The sequence below is a fragment of the Rhyacophila brunnea genome, unplaced genomic scaffold, assembly GCF_057557595.1.
Source record: "Rhyacophila brunnea isolate RB1 unplaced genomic scaffold, BYU_Rbru_1.0 scaffold_3, whole genome shotgun sequence".
Classification (NCBI taxonomy): Eukaryota; Metazoa; Arthropoda; class Insecta; order Trichoptera; family Rhyacophilidae; genus Rhyacophila; species Rhyacophila brunnea.
The window spans coordinates 46581546-46603684 of NW_028232965.1; the positions used below are offsets into that span (position 1 = coordinate 46581546).

The 22139-nt window shown below is 35.0% G+C and overlaps 2 protein-coding genes across 5 annotated transcripts in view; both read left to right on the top strand.

The window, feature by feature from the left end:
• The window catches only part of cno (adherens junction formation factor afadin), a 362819-nt gene that overhangs the window by 325578 nt on the left and 15102 nt on the right, over positions 1 to 22139 (top strand). For 2 of the 4 annotated variants that reach the window (XM_085952800.1, XM_085952802.1), the window contains exons 9-21: positions 729 to 922; positions 1897 to 2061; positions 3791 to 3915; positions 5166 to 5693; positions 6618 to 6770; positions 7894 to 8002; positions 9600 to 9745; positions 11236 to 11446; positions 12342 to 12494; positions 12634 to 12849; positions 13170 to 13356; positions 13996 to 14105; positions 14291 to 14549. In XM_085952800.1, coding sequence (XP_085808926.1) covers positions 729 to 922; positions 1897 to 2061; positions 3791 to 3915; positions 5166 to 5693; positions 6618 to 6770; positions 7894 to 8002; positions 9600 to 9745; positions 11236 to 11446; positions 12342 to 12494; positions 12634 to 12849; positions 13170 to 13356; positions 13996 to 14105; positions 14291 to 14549 — 2556 coding nt within the window. The remainder of the gene's footprint in view (positions 1 to 728; positions 923 to 1896; positions 2062 to 3790; positions 3916 to 5165; positions 5694 to 6617; positions 6771 to 7893; positions 8003 to 9599; positions 9746 to 11235; positions 11447 to 12341; positions 12495 to 12633; positions 12850 to 13169; positions 13357 to 13995; positions 14106 to 14290; positions 14550 to 22139) is intronic. The other 2 variants (XM_085952801.1, XM_085952803.1) reach the window with 2 other exon arrangements.
• Positions 18155 to 21477, top strand: LOC147068446 (uncharacterized). The gene is made up of 2 exons (XM_085952804.1): positions 18155 to 18349; positions 18913 to 21477. The coding sequence occupies exon 2, from the start codon at positions 18963 to 18965 to the stop codon at positions 21360 to 21362; it is 2400 nt and encodes a 799-aa protein (XP_085808930.1). The 5' UTR covers positions 18155 to 18349; positions 18913 to 18962; the 3' UTR covers positions 21363 to 21477.

The following is a 22139-nucleotide window of genomic DNA, read 5'->3' on the forward strand; positions in this document are numbered from 1 at the left end:
CGACAACAGTTTTCTTTGACATCTTTGAATAATAAGTTTGAAAAAGTTAAGGTTTTCGCAAACTAATATTTCACAAACAGTACAAATTCGTACACTAGCTTTAAGTTTGTTAAGTTTCAGTTAATTTATGTTTACGCCCACAATGGCCGAGCGGTGATGTGCCGAATTTTAATGTCGTGGGTCCTGGGTTCGAATTCTATATTCACATATTTTTCAATGTATGTTTAGAGGCGGCTCTCGCGGTGCAGTGGATAAGGCGCTGGCCTTCCACCCGAGAGTTCTGGGTTCGATTCCCGGTCATGACAAAAACATTTATGTATTTTTCTCAAAGCCTGGGTGTTTGTGATTGTTCAAAATTACTAACAAACCACCTTGTACGAAAAAGCAAGGACATGGTTATTAATAATTCAAAAAAAAAAAAAAAAAATGTCTGTTTAGACCCAGAGTATGGACCTAATAGATTGAGCAAGTGGCGAATATCTATTTCTCGTATAAACAAAAATCAGCTGATACAACCTCCACCCTGTGGAGGCCCATATTATGATTCTCTTAGGATCGAACATGGTGATGTAATGTAATGTAAAGGTATCATAAATTTCAATCCATGGATCCTCATCATGATTTGACTTTTAAAAAAAAGTTATTAATGATGTCTCTCATTTGGCATTGTCCTGTTTCTTTGATATAAATGATAGATAATAACAAATTCTCTCTTCTTTTTTTCTCAGGTTCCATCATGTTCCACGTGCGGCGTCGCCCAGCAGATTCCCAGCTTCGGAAACGGAAGAAGAAATCCGGGTCGCTGCGGGTGAGTGGAAGTGGGGGAGGGTCCAGTTGCGTTGGAGTCCTCACGGAGACGCTGCCTGATGGAACACCAGCCGAAAATGCAGTCAGCGTTAGACTGGGAACTGATGTCCTTGAGGTGAGTTAATAAAATAAATAATAAGAGTTCCACCATCCACATTCAATATTTAGGCTGACACAGGGAAGTGAGTTATCTTCTGAGTGTTGCTGTAAGAAGGTACAATTTTCGAGTTTGGAGAAATATGGAATAAACTTAAACATGTGTTAAAGAATATTATGTTATTTTCAATATTTTCATCTCTATCATAATAAGCATTGAAGTTTGTTATGTAAATGAAACGGACATTCGATATTGCTAGTATTTGAGACTATTCGGCAGGACACGAATCATGGATCTTTAATGTAAGAGAAATCAAAAAACTACGAGTAGCAGAACGTGTAATGGAAAGGAGGATTACCAATAAGAAATAAATATCCACGTGCATTGATACTCAGGTTATTATTGAATCTTTTAAAATGCTTGTAATATTAATTTTCCTGAGCTCATACTCCCTCCGCTGTTCCTACCCTGCCCTCCCATACAGTCCACTTAAATCTACAACCACCTACATAAATATATAACAATACGAGTGAACATACGTCACATCTTTATTACATTCTTTAATTCTGGTTGTGTCATCCAACAAACCCCTTTGTTCGGTCTGTCAAAATTCTGTGATTCTAACCGATACACATTGAAATATGTGGTATTTGCATTCTATCACTGGGAAGACTATAAGATATAATTCTGGTAAGACTCAAATTCAATGGTCAAAGACGAAGAAGAAGACTCAAAATCAATGAACCAGTTCTTGAAAAATACACAGAAGAGTAGTTAGAGGAATGTCGAGAATGTGTAAGAAGACCTAGATGAACCTGAAGACCTGAAGAGTCGAGGACCTTCTGCGTGGTAGTTTGATACTTCTACTCGACTATTCATATATTTTCATTTCCTTCTGTGGCAGAGTTGAGCATATTCACTGTTAGTATTATGTCCGTTTGAACAAATTTAATGTGACATCACGAATATGATGTTTTCTTTTTGTAATCCAGGTTGGGTCTGCAAATGGTGCCGCGCTACAGCTGTACGGTCCTTCCATCCAGCCTCGTCACTGCGTCCTGGCGACAACTGAAGGACTGGTCACTGTCACTCCGCGCCATGCTGATGCAGAAATCTACATCGACGGAGAGCGGATTTATCACACAACCTTTTTGCAGGTAGTTTTTTCTGTGTTTGTTTTATTTTATCTATTTTTTAAGCCATCTCTATTTCAAAGTCATTCACACTTCATAATGAATTTCACATTCAGAATTGAGAATGATTTTAATAAAACCGCTCCATAATGGTATGGATAATCATTGACTTATTTACGTGGATACTGTGACTGAAAAATCCAGATCAAAACAGGTGCTATTGTACAATATGTTGGTTTCCTTTATTTGATTTTTAAACCGACACAAGAAAAAAATTGTTGTGTAGCTTGTCCATTGTCTCTTGAATGCTTTTGATTGAGTTGTCGAATTGAATAGCATCATCGGCATACTTAAGGTCGCACAGTTTTATCTTGGGAGTGACAGCTATGCCTTGGTTAAATGGTATTGACTTTCATTAGAAAATGATATGGTACCTTAACCTTTTTTTAGTAAATTTACAATAAGTCAAACATAGGTATGTATTATATTTTTATTTTATTTATCTGACACACTTGGAGAAATGACCTTGACCCTGACCTATAGTAATGTTGTATATTAGTGTAATAGCACCTGTACAAATGCATGTATTTACGTGCACCAATAGTGTGTATTTTAAACTATCCCGATAATAACGGTTTACACCTAAAAGTGCTGGCTGTCTCGCCAATCTAATTCTTCAAGAGTAAGCAAGACACGATGTTATCATTGTTTGGTACTATTTGACAGCTTGTGAAAATCGATTAACCTCGAAATGAGTCTCGCGCAGTGTAGTTTGTTTTTTACCGGCAGGTTTGCTAATATTGTTCTACTGCTCAGGCGCAGATATTGCACGGTCCATTTGTCGCGTGAAAATTCAGAAGCTTCTGAACTTTATTGAATAATGCATGCAAAATTGCAATTTGCACTATAATACGTGTTTACACATGCATTTTTTTTGTTATGGCCGCGATAATACGTACTGCAGTAAATCCATGCATGTGTAAATGGGGTATAAGTCAATCATATTAATTAATACACTTCACTCCAGAATGGTATCAATGCACCTTGATTATTCTGACTGCACTAGACAATAATTTAATTTTCAATTTTTTTTAATCAAGTATATTTTTAATATTTGAATTTATACAGAATAAATGTATCAAACTACATGTCGAGGGCTTAGTGTCAAACAACACTATCTACAAAAGTGCAACTTTACAGGAGAGCCAAAAATCGTTATTTTAGATTCTTGTAACTCAACAAGGGAAATGTTTATTTAAAACCTAATGTTAATATTTTATAATTTATTGTGTATTGTACATTTATCTTGCTTATGATGATGTTAAAATTTATAGGGATAGTTTTTAAAAAATATGAAAACAAGGGTAACTTATGTAGTTAGCGTTAAACTTTACTGACGATTTAATAAGAAATTAGAAAAGATTGACATAACGTTGTTTGACTATCACGTAGCCGTAAATGTAAAATAACGTTATCTCAAAAAAAAAAAAAAACACTTTTTTGTAGATAACGTTGTCTGACTTTAAGCACTCGATGTGTGCAAAGCATTTTCATAAAAATGATTTTTAAGTCCTAATCATTATATCAATTATAACACAATCACTGCTGACCTTTTAATTACCACATTTAAATAACACGTTAATCATATCTAATGGCCAACTGCTCCAAACGCGCCAGTCGTGGTGTCAGCACTAAACGAGTTAAGGGACTTTTTTATCTTTCTTACAATGATAAGTTCCTTGTATATTTACAGCATGGATGTCTTCTGAAATTTGGCCGCATATCCACATTCCGATTTATGGATCCCGTACAAGAGAATAGCCTCAGCAGAAACCTTTCGCAATCACAGCATTTCGACTCGGGATCTGTTTATGACAGGTTTGTTTCTTTATATTAACCTTTTATGAAATTTCACATTCCTAATAATGAGTTTTTATAGTTTAGCTTATTTCATCAATATCCACAGTAATTTTTAGATTTCATAATATCACATTTCTGTAATAGTTATTATTTCATTAATTGATACTTCACATTACTATATTCTGGCAAATAGCAAACGATATAATGTTTTTGACTACACTTTTTAATCAATTGTAGAGTATAAATCAAAATGTAATGTCTCTTTCATCTTTATAGGTTTTGATAGTTCCTTAGAAATTTTAATTATTTTTAACTACCTATTTATATTGACTACCTACCTACGTTCTTTTAAATATTTTTTCATTAAAACTTTATGCAATAATATTGGTTAAAATAAAACAAAATGTATAGCAATCGATATAATTTAATAATGTTCAGGACCAGTTTCAACAATAATTGGAAATTGACATTGTCAGTTGTCCCTCTGAGTAAATGAAACCGGTCCTAATCGACATTGAATCATGTCAATTAAATACTATATATTTTGATTTATTTTAATTAATGTAATGTCTTTCCACTATAAACGATAATTGTGTCTATAAGTCCAAATGCAAAATTTAAACAATAAGAACAGATCGGCTGGAATGTATTATTTTCATTTATATATTATTCCGATGGGTTAGTGCACATTGTATTGTATGTCCAGTTTTTTTTATACCTACAATGAATTGTTATAATATATAAAACAATTATTTGGATCATCTATTTTTATGCTGTTATTGTATGTCCAAATAGGGTATTTGTTTGATTTCCAATGGATTCGAAATCTTTCAAATTTGATTTTTTCTAAACGTAAAACTGGACATACAACATGTGTGCACTATCCCATGACTAATGATTGATAAAGTGAAAATTACACATTCCACCTGTTGTGTGATTGTGAAATCGAATTGCGGGTTATGACACTGTTTTTACTGGTTGTGATTTCAACAATTCCTTATTGTGCTCATTTTATAGCACTGATTCATTTCATTTGAGTTATTTTTTTCTTCGACTAGTGTTTTTGTTTGTCATGGTGGTATTTTTATAGGAAATGCTATTGTGTTCGCTTACGCTTATTTTTTATTTGTTTGCATGTTTGTTCCACGTGACGTTCCCCGCTGCACCATTACACACACCGCTCATTAATCGAAAAAAAAAAATCACTAAATCCCTGCTAAAAAAAACTGTATTCACATCTCAAATCAATCCCGTGTCTGAATCTGAAGATCGCCAACCTCACCCATTCCCGACAACCTGAGTAAAACGATGTCGCCTTCCATGCACAGCCAACTGGACGGCATGCAAAGCTCGATGGATCCCAGCGGTATAAACAGCACCGCGGGGAGCGACTTCCAAAGAGCACTCAGCCCGAGCCTCGGCAATAACAAAATGGGTTCGCAGGACAACTTTGGTATGTCTTACAACAAAAACCAAATAGATAACGTGGACTCCATATCTGGATACAATAATAACAATAATAACAACACAAAAATAGACGGCGAGTCACTCATCTTGTCGCAGCATCTGGCCAATTCAAAAGCTGATCTTCTCCAGGAAAACCATTTCGCGTCCCCGTACAATGGGATCGGAAGTCCTCAGAATGCCGGGAGTAATAAGGATCAGCAAAATTCCGGCGGAAAGAATTCTGGCAGTCAGTACAAAGATAATTACGAAACGACGTTCGATTTGGACGGTAATGTCGAAACGAAAAGCATTTGCAGTGCCAAAAGTGGCGGCTCAGGACATGACAATAGGTATGTTGAGCAAATTTACTATTTCAGTCACATTTTCCGTAAAAGCTATATTTTGTTTAAGAAATTTCATCCATATTTTTTGCATCCACAGTTGAATAGTGGCACTATTTTAAAATAAATAATTATATATTCAGAGTATTTGTAATTTAAAAATTTTAAAAATAAATATATTTAGTTACATACTATAAATTTTTCATGATTAAAAGAGAAAGATACAATTGAGAAGTGTTTGTAGAAATGGGCACACATAAAATTAATTAACGCTAAGAAATGAAAAACAAAAATTACAAATAGGTAATTAAATTCTATAAACAAGCATACATTTTCAGGAACATTGAGTACATACCTACGAAAAGTACAACATATTTTGGTTTTTAATTTATATTTTCTTTTCTATACAATGGGGACTGGTAGGTTCATAGAACGGATTTAGCAATAATTTCAATTTTTGTCACTTCAAACCATTTCTACAAAGCCTCCTCATTTATTTTTCTAATATTTTTTTATTTTATTATTTTTGTTTGCGTCACCTTTGAATTAATTATAATATGTTAATACGAGCCAGATCAATTATAAGGATGTTGTTAATATATCTAGGGTCACTGTTTTGGTTTGTCTATTTGAAAGGTAAATTTTATATTTCGAACAAGTATTGGACGCTTATTCGTAAATATGGTTTTATTAGCCGCTTGCCATTGGTCCCAGGTTTTTTTTAATACTATGTCACTAATCTTGGATGGTGGAAGTAGGTTTTTACCAATGTTGTGGAATTGGGATCCTAAATTTTGGAAAAGTATCACAAATTTCTAACCCTGTGGGATATTAATTCACACTCATCCCTTTGCAAAAGCTAACTAAATACAGAACCTTATAATTGAAGAATATGTTGTGTCTGCTGGTTCTGATGTATTGTTGAAATTATAGATTGTCTCGGGGGCAAGAGGCGATTCTGCCGGCGGTGCTGGAATTCCCGGAACACTGTCAACAGCTATTCCTGCAAAGCGTCATCACAGGACTGGATGTCAACGCGCCTGCTTTTAAACTGGCGCCTGTTTACACACTATACTTATGTGCCAGGTTAGTCACCATGTCGTTAATAAATTTTTAATAGCGATTCTCTCCTGGTACCTATTGAATCGAATACAAGACTTCGGTGAACAATGATCTCCTACAATGAGGTTGCTGTTAGGGATTTGGGCCATTATCATGAGTTTTTCAGCTAGAACATTTTTCTTCTACAAGGGTTTCGCCTACCGGTAATATAACCTAATTGGTAACATGCTGAAGTTGATATTTCTTGGATGTCATATCATGTTGTGAAAGTTTAATTTTTTTTAATTGATTACAACCAGGGCTCGAAATGGACCGGAAGGCAACGGAGCGCCGTTCCGGTTCATAAGATCCCCAAAATTTTCGCTCCGTCTCGTGGAAAAATAATTTGACCGTCTGTTAGCGACCGGTAATATAACGAAAGAATCTTACACACTCTTTTTATAAAATACGCATAAAATTAGATATTTGTGTTAATATTTCGTAAAATTATCGAGCGCTCCGGTTCGTAATTTTTTCCATTTCGAGCGCTGATTACAACGAAAAATCATTATGTTATAATATGGTAGATAATACATGCATTCAATTTAATTTAATTTTTTTAATAAATATGTTTGGCGGTTGCCGGATATGTAGCATTAATTTGTTTGTTATTTTTAAACACACTAAAGCGTCAATTACATTCAGCTACTTTACGAGCTGCTTGTTGGCGAATTTACAATCTGCCTGTAAAGTCGCCCAGTGTCATCATCATTGAACAAGCTAACAAGCAGATTGTAAACAATCTACCGAGAAAAGTTAAAAGCTGGTCAACTTTACATGCTGCACGCCGGCGTGTGGGCCTACTGCGTCTGCACAGTAGCATCCTCCCGGTAAAAAAACGAATTACGTTCTGTCAAAATAGTTGCTGGCTCGTGGCTTCTCAGCGAATGGAAAGTTTTGTGTGTCATCATCACAATCGCAGTAGCTGAAAGGCCCGCTTTTAAATTCGCCAACAAATAGCTCGTAAAGTAGGTCAATGTAATTGACGCGTAACCTTTCAAATTTAAGTCTCAATTCTACTGCAGGTGCAGGGATGAAAATGAATACATTATTAATGATTATTTTCTAAAAATCTTGGTTTAGTAACATGCTGTCTTTATATTATTAGATATCGAGCTTCCACCCACTACAGGCCTGAGTTGTCTCCCACCGAGAGAGCGCACAAACTCACCGCTCTGCTGCATCACATTGCTACTCTTATTCAGAATACTGTACTGGTAAAAATTACATTTTATATCTCTATATCACTAAAAAAACTTATGAAACACAAATATATTTGTTATATAATTATGGAGATTTTAATATATTGGTAAGTAGATATTGTTAAAATTCTTTTATATATTAACTGATAGTGAGTGGTACAACGGCCTAACTCCAAAATTTGTTTTGGGCTTTACATACATATAGGTACTAAAATATGACTTATTTAAAAAAATGCAACGGTGGCCATGTGTCTACTACTCTACGGCTACTCTCTTAGTTGAATTGAAAACATTATTTTAATTCAAAATTAAAGCCTCTACTTCAAAGGATTATGTATATTTTATAGACATTATTAAATTGCTATCTTAATGCAGAATTATAGCGCCTGTACGTGTGTATGGATTTACTGGCACCAATAGTGTCTAAATTAAACTATCATGATAATAACTGTTTCCGCGTAAAAGTGCTGACTGTCTCACGAATCTTATTCTTCCAGATTAAGCAGGCGCGTTGTTGTCATTGTGGAGTACTAATTGTGAAAATTGTAAATGTCAAAATGTTCCCCACTATCGTTCTATTGCGCAGGCGCAGATATCACACAAGTTCCAAATATCGAAAATGAAAATTCAAAAGACGCTGAACATTTTTGATCCATGCATGCAATCGTGTAACTCGCACAATATGTGTTTACACTTGCAATTTCTTATAATATGTACTGTGACACCCCCGTATGGTCCCCATTTGGGGATGTCTTTGTGTATCTTGAGAGGCCCGAATCGGTATCGAAGCCAACAAATAGTAACGGCTGATTGCGAAAATAATTAAATAATGTTTAATATCTGTCTAATAAATATCTGACCGGCAACATTGTCAAAAAAAAATACGTATGGCAACGCCGCATTTTGTGCACAGCTCGCGAGTGTGACGGTTTTTTTTGGCGGGGAGAAGCTTCTTTGACAGCACGGAGAAAACACTGTTCGCTCGCGCAACGCACATTTCGTACGGATAAAATAAATTATATAAAATGTAGTAATCTAGTATATATTAACACCAAATAAACTCGTCGTTTCCGAAACAATTCCGGTGTGTTAATTATCTACCTCCAAACCCTAAAATGCAGACGATAAAAAAGAATACTAAAAATAAAAGTGACAGTTTGTTTTCACATTCAAAATGGAGGGAAGTGATAGTACTGTCAGCAGTAAATCCATGCACGTGAGAATGGACTATTAGCCATTGTCCAATTTAAAGAAAATATTCTCTAGTATAAGGAAAAATTGAATGAATCGGTCCTGACGATGTGCGGAAAGATTCTATCTGAAATCTAAATCGTCATATCGTGATTGCAGAACTAAAAGGTTCTAAGTGTTTATTTTTGGAGAAATAAGAGTTACACTTGGAACCATGTAGTATTAGGCTCGCAATATGACGTAAATCATGCTCTTTTGAACAATTTATGATATGCAATATAGACTAATTCTGCATTATGATACGTAGCAAAGGAACTGTTTGGGCTGATCTAGAATCACGGCCTCAACTATCTGAATAAGTTATAGTACATTTGTGGATGATTTTACATAAAATGATTATAAACATTTATATTTTGAATAGGAAAAGTACTCTGATGCATCAGTACAAGCGTTTTGGATGGCAAACAGTTCAGAGCTTCTTCACTTCCTCAAGTGTGATCGACACATATCGGCATTCTCCATACAAGCTCAAGATATCCTGGCACACACTGTACAAACTGCTTTCAGGTATTATTCTCATCATATTAATATAGAAAAAAGTTATTATGTACATGTACATCTTTATCATTTCTATGGGTGATCAAAGGGGACTGAATATAGATAGGCATTGACCTAACAGGAGGCTGATCTATTTATTTGATAATTTATCCCAGATGTATTATCTGAAAGAATTGAACACTCATTAACATATTGTATATTATTATATATTTTTGTAGATAAACTGATAAATTATGCTAACTTCATGTTAGCATATTGCACATTGGTTTATTCATTCAAATGGAATCCTGTTACTATGGGTGATAAATGTATGTATTTGCAGAATTTTTCAGGAATTTAACCTCACAAATAGTAATAAACTATGGTTATATTTGTCACAGTATCAAGGGGTTGCAACAAAATGTTAAAATATTATTATAAATAACACAAAAACATAAGTAACTAACATTGACGTTAATCTAATCCGCAACGATCTTAATTGTCAATATTGGATCATTTTTATTGACTCTTGGATGTAACCAAAGAATTTGAATTTGAAGAAAAGAAAAAAAAACACTTGATAGTGATTTCAAAATGTTTTTTGAATTGAAACTACTTTATTCACAGGCGTAAGTTTGTTTAATGGAAATCGAATTGAAACTGAGTATCTCGTTATGGTGAGAACAACACATTGCGCTCTCCCATGTCACACTTGCAGTATCAGTCAGTCGAGGGAGTGAATAACTTCTGCATCATGCATTGTGAACTAATGACCTACATACCGATTGTTTAATACAGTTTGAATGAGGTGGACTATGATTGATACAATGTTTGTTAGATATATATAATAATTACAACCGCTGACTTGCGTATCTTGTTTTATCAATCATAAACCGATAATTTCATTTTTAAACAGTTGGCAAATTGGATACCTACTTCTTGATGGAATTTAATATTTGATTATTCTTTATGACATGACGTATTAGTATATTAAGGTACTACTATATGATTATTACACTTTTCCATTTATTTTTTGTTATATTTTGTTATTTTGTTATCTCGGCAAGTCGTGCTATTTTACCAGGTTGTTTTCAAGATATACTATACTGTCAACTGGGCTTAACTTTGCAATAGTGAATTGCCAATGCCTAAATCAAGAACACACACCAAATTAAAAATGGTTTAATCGGATTTATAAGTTTCGCTTACTACGTGTTCTACACACACAAGTACTTTTGATTTACTATTTTACCCGATTGTTTATGTAAATAATGCAAGGTGCTATTATGTCATTGCAATAGTAAATCTTTGAGCATAAGTGTGAATTTAGTATAAATGAAGCTCCAATGCGAAACGGTTTGCAAACAATTCAATCATTTGCCTTAGTAACCAAATTGTTAGCTTCACTTCCATTATATAAAAAGGTGCCATCTTTATAAAATAAGGTATTTCTTCAAGATTAGGGTGCAATAATTATTTATTTCATTTGATGTGAACATTATTTTGTTTGGTTGTTGTAGCAATCTTGTGGGGTGCTTCCACGTGGAGTTGTCACAAGTGCTGCCTCAGCTGTTGGACGAGCAACAGAACAGTGAAGCGGCTGCCTCTTTAGTTTTGGGCTCATTGGGAACAGCCATGGCACTGCTGCGGAAATGCCGAGTGAATGCCGCCCTTACCATTCAGCTCTTTTCACAACTGTTCCACTATATCAATGTTTGGTGTTTCAACAAGGTATATATGTCATTTGTCTATTTGCATTATTTTTGGTGATTGTTTTGGCGAAAATCTATCTATATGCACCGGTAGGAACAGATCAACTCCTTGCAGGTCTCTTGTCCAGTGTAAAATAATTTTGAGTTACAAACCGTTGTTTTCAGTTTTATTTCTCTGAAGAAATTCAAAAAATTTGAATATCACTTTGTACAAAAATTGTTTGAATATTGAATCAACTTTTAATTTTTAACTTATATGGCTTCGTACACCTTTTGCTGCTATTAAATTACTCTGGTTTACATACAGACTATTCATGAAGGAGCATTATGAATATTTACTATTACAGCGTTTGATGTAATGTTTGAAGTGTTGGTCACAGAAAAAATAATATTTTGCAAGTTGGAATACTGAAAGATGGCGACATTGTTTAGAACAGCCGCCATCATTTTTTATAGCTGGTAGTTGATTTTACGATTGTTCATCTCATTATTTATAAAGAATGATGGTTCGATGGATTTCGCCGCTCATCTATGTACATTAATTGACTCAGTCTGTCTTTTCACAGGCAGTGATAAGCTACATCTGTATTATAATTCCAGTTAGTTCCAGTTTTAATTTTTCAGCTTCACTTCATATCACTCCCTAAAGCGTCAATTACATTGAGCTTCTTTACGAGCTGTTTGTTGGCGAATTTATAATCTGCCTGTAAAGTCGCCCAGTGTAATCATCGAAGAAGCTAACATGTTCGATGATTACACTGGGCGACTTTACAGGCAGATTATAAATTCGCCAACAAACAGCTCGTAAAGAAGCTCAATGTAATTGAAGCTTAAGTGAAAATTTTCTTTTACATCTTTGAGTTTACAGAATACTGATTTAAATATTTTAATCACTATGCTTTTTTGCTGGATAGGTGGTGACATCACCTCACATGTGGTGCGGTGTTTGGGGAGCATTAGTGAGCGTACGACTGGCTCCGATCGGGACATGGGCTGAGCGACAGGGTTTGGAACTTCCCGCTGACTGCCATCTCGCCCTTATACATCAGTGTGCACACTTGTTACAGGTAAACAGACACCACAGATATGATCTATGACACTTTTAGAATCATCCATTCTAAATGTGCAACTTTTTAGTTTGCGTAATTCTTCTGTTGATTTGATTTTTAATTTGTTATTATTAAATATTTCAATTGATTGTTGTAGGCACCCAAAAACACACCTGAAGATATGGCGAACCTGACCTCAGCCTGCTTCAAACTGAATTCGGTGCAGCTGCGTTGTCTGTTGGGAGGTTTCACAGAAGACCCCTCGGGCAGCGGAGGTCCGGGGAGCGACAGGCTGCAGCCGGAGCTGGTGGAAGCGGCAGTCAAACATGCTCAAGTTGTCGCTGATGAACTTCATAGGGCTGACGGCAGAGAGGTTTGGATATGATTTATCTAGAGTTATTAAAATTATATTTTACGTATCACTTTTAGAGGTATGGGATGAGGGATGGATAAGTATATATATTATGTTTTTGTAAATTAATAATTATTTAAATAATTTCATGTCATTATTCTTTGATCAGCACCCTAGTTTATTTAATTTGATCTAGAGTTGCTAACATTATTATGCATTAAAAAAAATATTGTCTAAAAAACTTCTTCGGGAGGTGGCCAAGATCCACTCTGCACTGTGCTTGCTGTCAGTATGCCCCTACATTTTATTGCATATGTATTAATACAGTGTATTTTCTGTAGATAACTCTGGAGGAGAGCAGTACTTTACCACTATCACTGATGATACCTGAAGATGGATTCAGTGCAGATGTAGTGAGAGGGCTGCCGAGTGGGTTGGCCGAATTCCTTTCGCCTCTGCAGAGAGCAGCGCTCTGCCGACTCGCCCCACAACCTCACTCACAAGGGCACTGGACTGTTTACATGAATGGTATGTCACTAATCATACTAATTGACTAGTTAATTATTGCATCCTCCATTTTTCTGTCAGCTTCTAAAAACAGGTTATAGAAGAATGGCACTTAGATTTAAATCAATCGAGATCTGAGATTTGATATTGAGAATGCTAATTTTTACAAATACTATAAGTCCTGGTACAGAAAAATCTCTCTGAACTTTAACGATTGTTGTTGGATGTTCTATTAACGTTAGATCAATAGTTATAGAATAATTGGAAATATTTACCACGAATGTTTTCTTTTTCGAAATTTGTTAATTCATCACGACAATTCTATAAGTATATTTGAGGGGTTTTGTTTTAATGTAATTTAACTTTTGTTGGTTTCAGTCATATTTGCGTTTTGGCAGCATAAAACTTATACTTTAAATTTAATATATAATAATAGTGGTAAGTAATGAAAAAATATCATTAAATTCATTTTTGAAAAACATATACATATATGCTTTCTTAATTCCAAAAATACCGGTATTTTGGAACTTTGAAACCAGGATTTCGGTATTGATATATAATTGAATACCGGTTTTAAAATACCGGTATTGCAATCCCTAGTTGTGTACCTCTGTTTTATGCAGTCTGAATATAGTTTTTAAAACATCATGTATTTTTTAGGATATCATGGAGGTGGTATGACTGTTCGACCACCACAGCAGCCTGTAGTACAAGTGATACAACTTCAAAAGAATTCCAACGGGATGGGATTGAGCATTGTTGCCGCTAAGGTAAACTTACCATGCATTTGATTTGGACTATAAAATCTCAATACATACAAAAAAACCTTTTTTATTCACAATTTGATATAACTTATAAAATTGTAACTTATAAATCTAAAATAATACGTCCTTGCATCCTTGAACTAACTAACTGGCCTGCATTGAATAAATTCAATTATTGGTTCTGTCAATAGGGTGCCGGTCAGACTCGTCTGGGCATCTATATAAAGTCGGTGGTTGCGGGAGGTGCGGCCGCGGCGGACCAGCGATTGATGGCTGGAGACCAGCTCCTTTCCGTGGACGGTCACTCGCTGGTGGGAATCACACAGGAACGCGCCGCTGAATATCTGGTTAGGACTGGGCCGCTTGTCACTCTTGAAGTTGCCAAACAAGGAGCCGTTCTTCACGGCCTCGCCACCCTGCTTCGGCAACCGAGTCCTCAAGCCGACAGAGGTATACAGTCATTGTTATTCATTGAAAAATTTCGGAATGATAATTTTAAATTAATTTTCTGAAAACAATTTATTTTGGAATTATAAAGAGACAACGCTGTAGTAAAATATACTTGGTTTGTGGTTCATAAAATTGTTTATAAATAGAAATAAAGTGTTTTAATCACTTTTATCCGGAAGTTTTGTCTTTATTGTTTTAGCATGAAATTTCTGATTTGTGAAATATCGTCGATTGATACATGCTATGTTTTTGTAAAATATAGGTTCTATTCATAATCATTTACAAAAACAGTTAATGAAAGAAACAGAAAATGTAATTTATGAAATTTATTAGACATCCTTTAAAATACTTGTGTTGTTCGGGCAAAACATGATAACTACAAAAAATGTTTTATTATGGAAGTCTTTTTGAGACATTGTAACAGGCATGTAAATCTGTTCACTAAATTATTGACACATTATCCAATAAATGAATTAACTAATTCTGCCTGACCAAATTGAATATATAAAAATATTTAAGAAATCCATTATACCTAAGTTATAATGTTTTGACCAAATATTTATTTATCAGGTTTTTTCCAAACATCACACATGGAATATTTAACCCGGCACCTGCCTCAAAAATCGTATGACGCACCATAACTACGCATGAATTTCATTATCGTCTTTGTTCTATACTAAAAAAAGCAATAAAAAATATGTCACAGCTCCAGTCGAGAACCCAAAACCATTAAAATAATTTCGACACACTAAAAAACCGTAATAAATCAGTTATAATATCAGAAACACTCGAACAAACGAATGCTATCCAAATTTGAAAGAACTCACCGTAAGACGCCATTTTGTAGCCAATAGTTAGAGCTCTGCGCGGTGTGTACTATTTCGACACTTGTGCATTACGTTCCCACGAATTGAAGTGTTACTAATTTTCAAGTGCATATCGATAAATCACATATTAATGTCTTCGGGTTGAGTCGTAAACAAATATAAAGGGGACCCTTTTAATATATTTAAACTACACAAACACTTAACTTATTGAATATTATTGATAAATTAACACGAACTCACATATTAAAAAAAAAACAAATACAATAATAAACCTATTTTAAAATTCTTTTGACGTGTGATATATTTTAAAGCAAGGTGACAGACATAACGCAACATCACACGTTGGGCACATATAGCGAGAGAGTTTTGTTTTTTTCGGATTTTTTTTAGAATTCCCGCATACGAAACATCTCCTTCTAGGCTTATCGGTATTTTGTGTCGGTAAAATGTATTCTGGCAAATGTCCCGTTGCACTTTTGGGCAATAATCGTACGGGATTATCGCTAGTTGACGCTGTCGGCTTGGGCAGGGGTGCATTTGAAATTCTCACACAATATTTGTTCACTAATTGTTTTATTACACAGAGTTGAAAATCGCCCAATGTTTTTTTGTCACATTTAATAAATTTATATAAATAAAAAGCATTTAATAAATATAAGTCGATCATGTGGAATGCGACCTTTTTATACCACTTGATCGACTTTCTCATACACGACAAGTTGCTAAGCATCATGTCGGACTTATCTACCGTACCCATATTTTTGTTATAATCTATAACACATTTTGGTTTTTCGATGTTTTCGCCAGTTCTATAGTTCACTTTTCCCGTTGGTCCAAATGATGCATCGTGGAGGGTGGATAGCATGTGAACATCCCTCCTATCGTGCCATTTCAGAGCCAAAAGTGGACTATTGTACTTAGACTCGGTATCTCCCTTTTTCAGTTTGCTGAACTCTGGCATATCTTTACGATTTTTTCTCACTGTACCGCAAGCATTCGTTTTGTGAGAGTGAAGGTATTTAAAAAGCGCCGGACTCGAATACCAGTTATCACACCATAAGGTGTGACCTTTCCCGATGTAGTCTTTCATTAGCGTTGTCACTACCGCACCGGAAATACCGAGATTTTCATTGTCTTGTATGTCAGTCCCTTCCCCACAATAAATTATAAAGTCAATAATATATCCTGTCATTACGTCACACATCACAAACATTTTTATTCCAAATCGATGTCTTTTGGAAGGAATGAACTGTTTAAAAATTAATCTACCCTTAAACACGATTATGCTCTCATCTATGCAAAGATTCTGATACGGTATCATCGTTTCCCTAAAAATTGTTCTTGTGTGTTCTAACAGTAATCTAATTTTAGCTAGTCTATCATTTGAGGCGGTCACACTAGGATCTGAAAAATGAAGCATTTGTAAAATAAGTTGGTATCGATTTCTAGCCATTATTTTCCCAAAAATGTCTGCATGCAGGTAAGGATCGGTACTCCAATGTTCCTCTATCGACGTGTGCTTATTTCGAGTCATCAGCATTGATACGGCAAAAAATGTATACAACTCCGGCACTGACGTGTCTGTCCAATTGTGTGATCGCGATTTCGGTCCAAGGTCTCCCGCACTGTACGAATGGTTAAAAAATGTATTCTTTTGGTTCACTATTTCCGACATTATATTTTTATTCAAAAAATGTTCAAAGAAAAGACATTCGGGAGAGGATTCGTTCAAGTCGTTCGATGTCACGCCAGATCGACAATCATTGAATTCGTGAACTATTGGAATATACGGGCCAGTTCTCCACGACCGCAAAAATTCAATTGGCTCGTCAGAGTCCGTATCGTCGACGTCATGATCAGTCTCATGCTGTTCCAATTCCTCTTCCGACATATCATAATCTGAGTCCAATTCCTCATTAGTACGCACATTTTCTTCCTCCATATTTACGCACTATAAAACTATGAAATGTTTTTAAAATGTTTAACTACAGTATTAGGGAACGCCAAATCACAGAAACCATTAAACTCACACACAATAGTTATTGATATCAGTATTAATTTTCACATTCACTAAAATGGGACACGGTAGACAGTACAAAAAGTATTTTAAAAATCGCGGTAAAATAAAATCATACGTTCAATAGTTAATCATGCCAGTTTTAATGTGATAAGTACACCAGACAGCAAAAAAAGTATTTATCAACGATTGCGGTAAATATTCAACTTGTATGCGATAAATACAATCCCGCGCAATGGCCCGCTCGGTTGAAAGTCTGTCGTATACTGCGCAGCCGCGGCGCGCAGTTCAAACTGATTTCTGTCGACCGGCAAAACTTGGCCGTACGAATTGGTTCGAAACTTTGGTGATTATTTTATATTTAGAACCAATGCTTTTAAAATATGTCATAGGTGGCAGGAGAAGGACAAATCAGGCCAAATTTACGTGAAAAAATCAGTCCCGTATGATAAATATGGACGCGGTGGCATCGATTTATACACATGCGCATTGCGAATTTGGCCGATTTGTACAAGGTGTGTGACATCGGCGCCGGCCGGGTTAACTACAGCATCAAGTTTATGTTAATTTTATTAAATATTCTATTCATAGAATAGTATAAGTACCTAAGTTGATATTATATTTCCTAAAGTGTATCCCAATACAAATTCAATATAGTAACAAACTACCTTCTAAACCTTACTAACTTTATGCTATTCTTACCCTTTTATATGCTTTTACCTATTTAACCCATTAACATTTCTTACTATACTAACAAAAATTTTCCCTGGTGGAAGATCCCGAGCGGCGTAATTCTGGGACATTTACCAACACTAACCCGGCCTATCTCAAAAGAACCCGCCCGCATAGTGAACTAATCACGGCTAATGTTCACCCGGCTGAAAATTCTTATGCCATAAGAAGTACATTGCCCGGTAGGGGTGATTCAAATATAGAACGCTACCAAACTAACACAGGTGTGTTCATTTAATTCTCTATGTTTATGTGTGTTCAATTATTTTGCATGAACGGTTAATTAACATTATAATCAACTGGAGAAGTTTTTAAAAGAAAAAGTGATTAAGGGTTATGGGAATAATGTTTTATTATATCAGTGAATTATCTTGTCAACATGTACATATCTGTTTTAATATTAGTAAGTACATATCTGAAAGCAGATCTTTAATGTCAAAAATTGCAGATTAGTAAAATTTATGGGTCATTTATGGTGACGTATTGACTGTGGATCACTAATAAAGATACAATCTAGGTTGAGCTATAACTTGGTTGAACATATATTATAATATATTGTAATGTAATTTGATGCTAATAGATAACCCTATGAGCAATATTTCAAAATACATTTGTTATTTGGCATATACATATCATCAGTATAGTCAATTTGATTTATATTTTTGTTTTGGAGTATCTACTATTTTCTCACATCTATTTTGACTATATTTGACTTGTAATTATTGTATGTTGTAATATTATAGTAATAATTCACTAATACTGTAATAAATAGTTTTAACTTTCTCAGCAGGAACGTTTAATCAAAGCTCTGCTAGAAATTTGCGACAGAGAAATCTCATGTTGCTTAAAGAAGATTCTCAGAAATCTAGTTCGGACGACAGTCTCAACAATCCTGTCTGTAATATCCCCCGTGTTATCATCAATTGCGACGGCGATCAGTTCGAACAGTTTGACGAGGACGATTTGTCGGATACCACAACCCTCAAGAAATCGTCAAGAGAGAACATAACCGTCATTCAGCCAACGTTTAGTTTCACGGACTTTGATGAAATTCGGCCGTCAGAAATCAGAACAGCCTGTCAACATTTGCAGAAGTTTGAAGAGCTGGGAAAAATTCACACTTGTCACCGAGAGCAGTCGGTCGATTCGAGTAACCAATCATGCGATTCCGATTGCAGTTATCCTGGATGCACCGAGAAAAATGATACAACCAGCCATTATTCGTATGGCGAAGAACCTACATTGGCACTTTCTGGAAAGATTGATTTCGATGTTTCAAAACAGCAGAATATTTGCAATAGGTCTTTTCAAATTATCGATGAAAGCTGTGATAGTTCCATCGATCAATTTAATTCTATTGAAATTTGTAGACTCGAAGACTGCGATGAGATACCGTATATAGATGATATTGATTCCGAGCCGTTGATATTTGAACACAAGAGTTGCTCCAAAGAAGATATTTGCCAGGACACAGACCATGAACCGAGTAGAAGATTACTATTTTCAGATTCGGTTCAGCCGTATTATCCGTTGACGAAGAAGAAATCTTGCGATGTAGGTATAAACGTTCAGCTCGATAATCTTACATTGGAAGACGAGAAAATAGTTCATGCTCCCTTAGTGAAAAAAAAATCAACATTAGAAATAGAATCGGAGCCTAATAAACAATTATTTGTGCGGAATGATTTTTTAGGGCAAAGCCCAAAAGATCAGAATTTTTTTTCAGAAAGTTTATTAAATTCAAAAAATAGTAATAGCTTCAGCTCCGTTCATTATATAAACATTGACAGGAACGATTCGAGAGAAAATTTGGAATGCAATAATAATTTTATTAATTCCAAAAGTGGCGCCGTGATCACAGAATACAACGTATTGGAAAGCAGTGACGATAGCACCGAAGAAATCAAAGATAGAAATTCAAGCTCATTAGAAAAATTAAAAAAACATAAGAGCGATTTTAATTCTCGTTCGTATTCACGTAACGGTGTAAATTTTTATTCTACTTACACCGATTCCGAAAGCTCCTCGTCCGAGACTATAAACAAAAGCTGCAATTTGATGGTGATCGGGAAATCTATTTCAAAAAGCACCGATTTGATCGCAGACCAGACTGAAAACAGATGCTGGAATAGTCCGGATGATATAAGGTTGGGTTGCGGCAAAGTGAAAGCGCTAACTAAACATTTCAATAGCATGAACCTCGTGTACCAGTCAAAATCATTCAAACGAAATTGTCAGTCAAGTCCTAACCTCTTTCAAGATATAAAAAATGAAAAGAGCATTTTAGGTCCTGTTATCGCAAGCGCAAGTCTGGCAAATATTTCAAAGAACTTTTCGAATATGCGTGAACAAAATGAGTCAGCAGAGAAATATTCTGAACAAGAGAAAGAAAATATTTTAATACAGTTGGAGGACTGGTCCAAGTATGGCACCAAAGGCAGTGTCGATAGTTTAACAATTGCAACTAATAATCTTGTTAACAAAATGAAAAATAAGGAAACAAAGAATGACTCAAAATCTAATATAGTATTTCAAGAAATCGTTGAAACAAAGCCTAGAAAAATTACTCTTGAAGATATTAAAATTAATATGCACAAAAAGAACAAGACTTCTAATAATGAGTTACGTAAAGATAACTCCGAATGTCATTTGGAAAAGAAATTTGGCAGCTTAGAAAAACTCACCGGATCTTTAGTGCCGAGAGTGATAGAAATGATACCCCGTAAAACATTATCTACTCCAAACGTAAGCAAAGAAATAGTTTTAAGAAAGCCGGCAATAGAAAAAACTAAGCTCATGTTACCCAAAAAGAAGTTTCCTCACTCGTACATCGTCAGAAAGAAATCTACTTCTGTAGACACTCACGATAGCGTCACCGATAGTGATTTGCAGACTCGCAATATAATACAGAGCTGTCCTAATCTGTTAAAAAGCAGTCAGATACGACGAAATCACAATTTGGTCGGCGGGAATTTCCACCACAGTTGTCCGAGTCTGATCAGAAACAGCTCTGCCAGTTTGTCCAATATCGTCGGTCCTTCGTACATGAAAATCTGTCGGTTCAGAACTGCGAGAAGTGAGTTGAGAGACCGCCCTCCTACACCGAGATACACGGTCGTTCAGTCCAAACCAATGAAGATTTCCGGCAAGATGAGTCACTCGTACGATGATATCAGTAAGCCAGAACACTTCAAAATATATAAATGTTTATATTTTTTGTTCTGGTCACATTTTTAGCAGAATGATAATATTATTGTTTTATTAGTTATGCACATTATGTATATTTGAAGTTATTTTTTTACTAACTCTAAACTGATTAAATCAATGCTGCCTTGATTTATCACTACATAAATGCTGGTTATTTTTTTTATCAATTATGTATTATTTTGAGTTACATTATTATTTTAATTTGTAAATTATCTGAATTTTTTGCCTCAGATAATAATGTATTACACTTTCTTTCAGGTTTTTTTTGTTTTATATTATTTATTCATGTTTAATGTTGTATTAACAATGCATGTCTATCTGTGTACTTGTGCTTTTTATTCTGACATTTATTGCAATATTGATGGGTCTGTGCGTAAATGTAGTATGTCTAGTTTTGTATGTTTTGTGAAAATCGAATATGAAAATTTATATCTTGATCAAATATTCTATTTGGACATACAATCTTTATGCACTGACTCATCTTATTTTATTGTTTCTTACGATTTATTTACATCGATTTTTGGCAGCCTTATGTAAAAAATGTGTATTTTAAAAAACGTTTTGAGATCATTCTAAAAGAAAATTTAGTTTTACGGCGTTTACTGTCAATTCTAAGGCCCGTTTCACACGCGACACCAGTGTCCAGACACCGGTATCTCGCGGTGATGATGCATTTACACTCAAATGAATGGGCATGTTCAGATGGAGACACTAGTGTCTCATGCCATGGACACAGTATCACGTCGGCGGATATATTTTTTATTACCGCAGCCAGTTTTTATGGCTCCATTGTTTGCTAATTTTGGA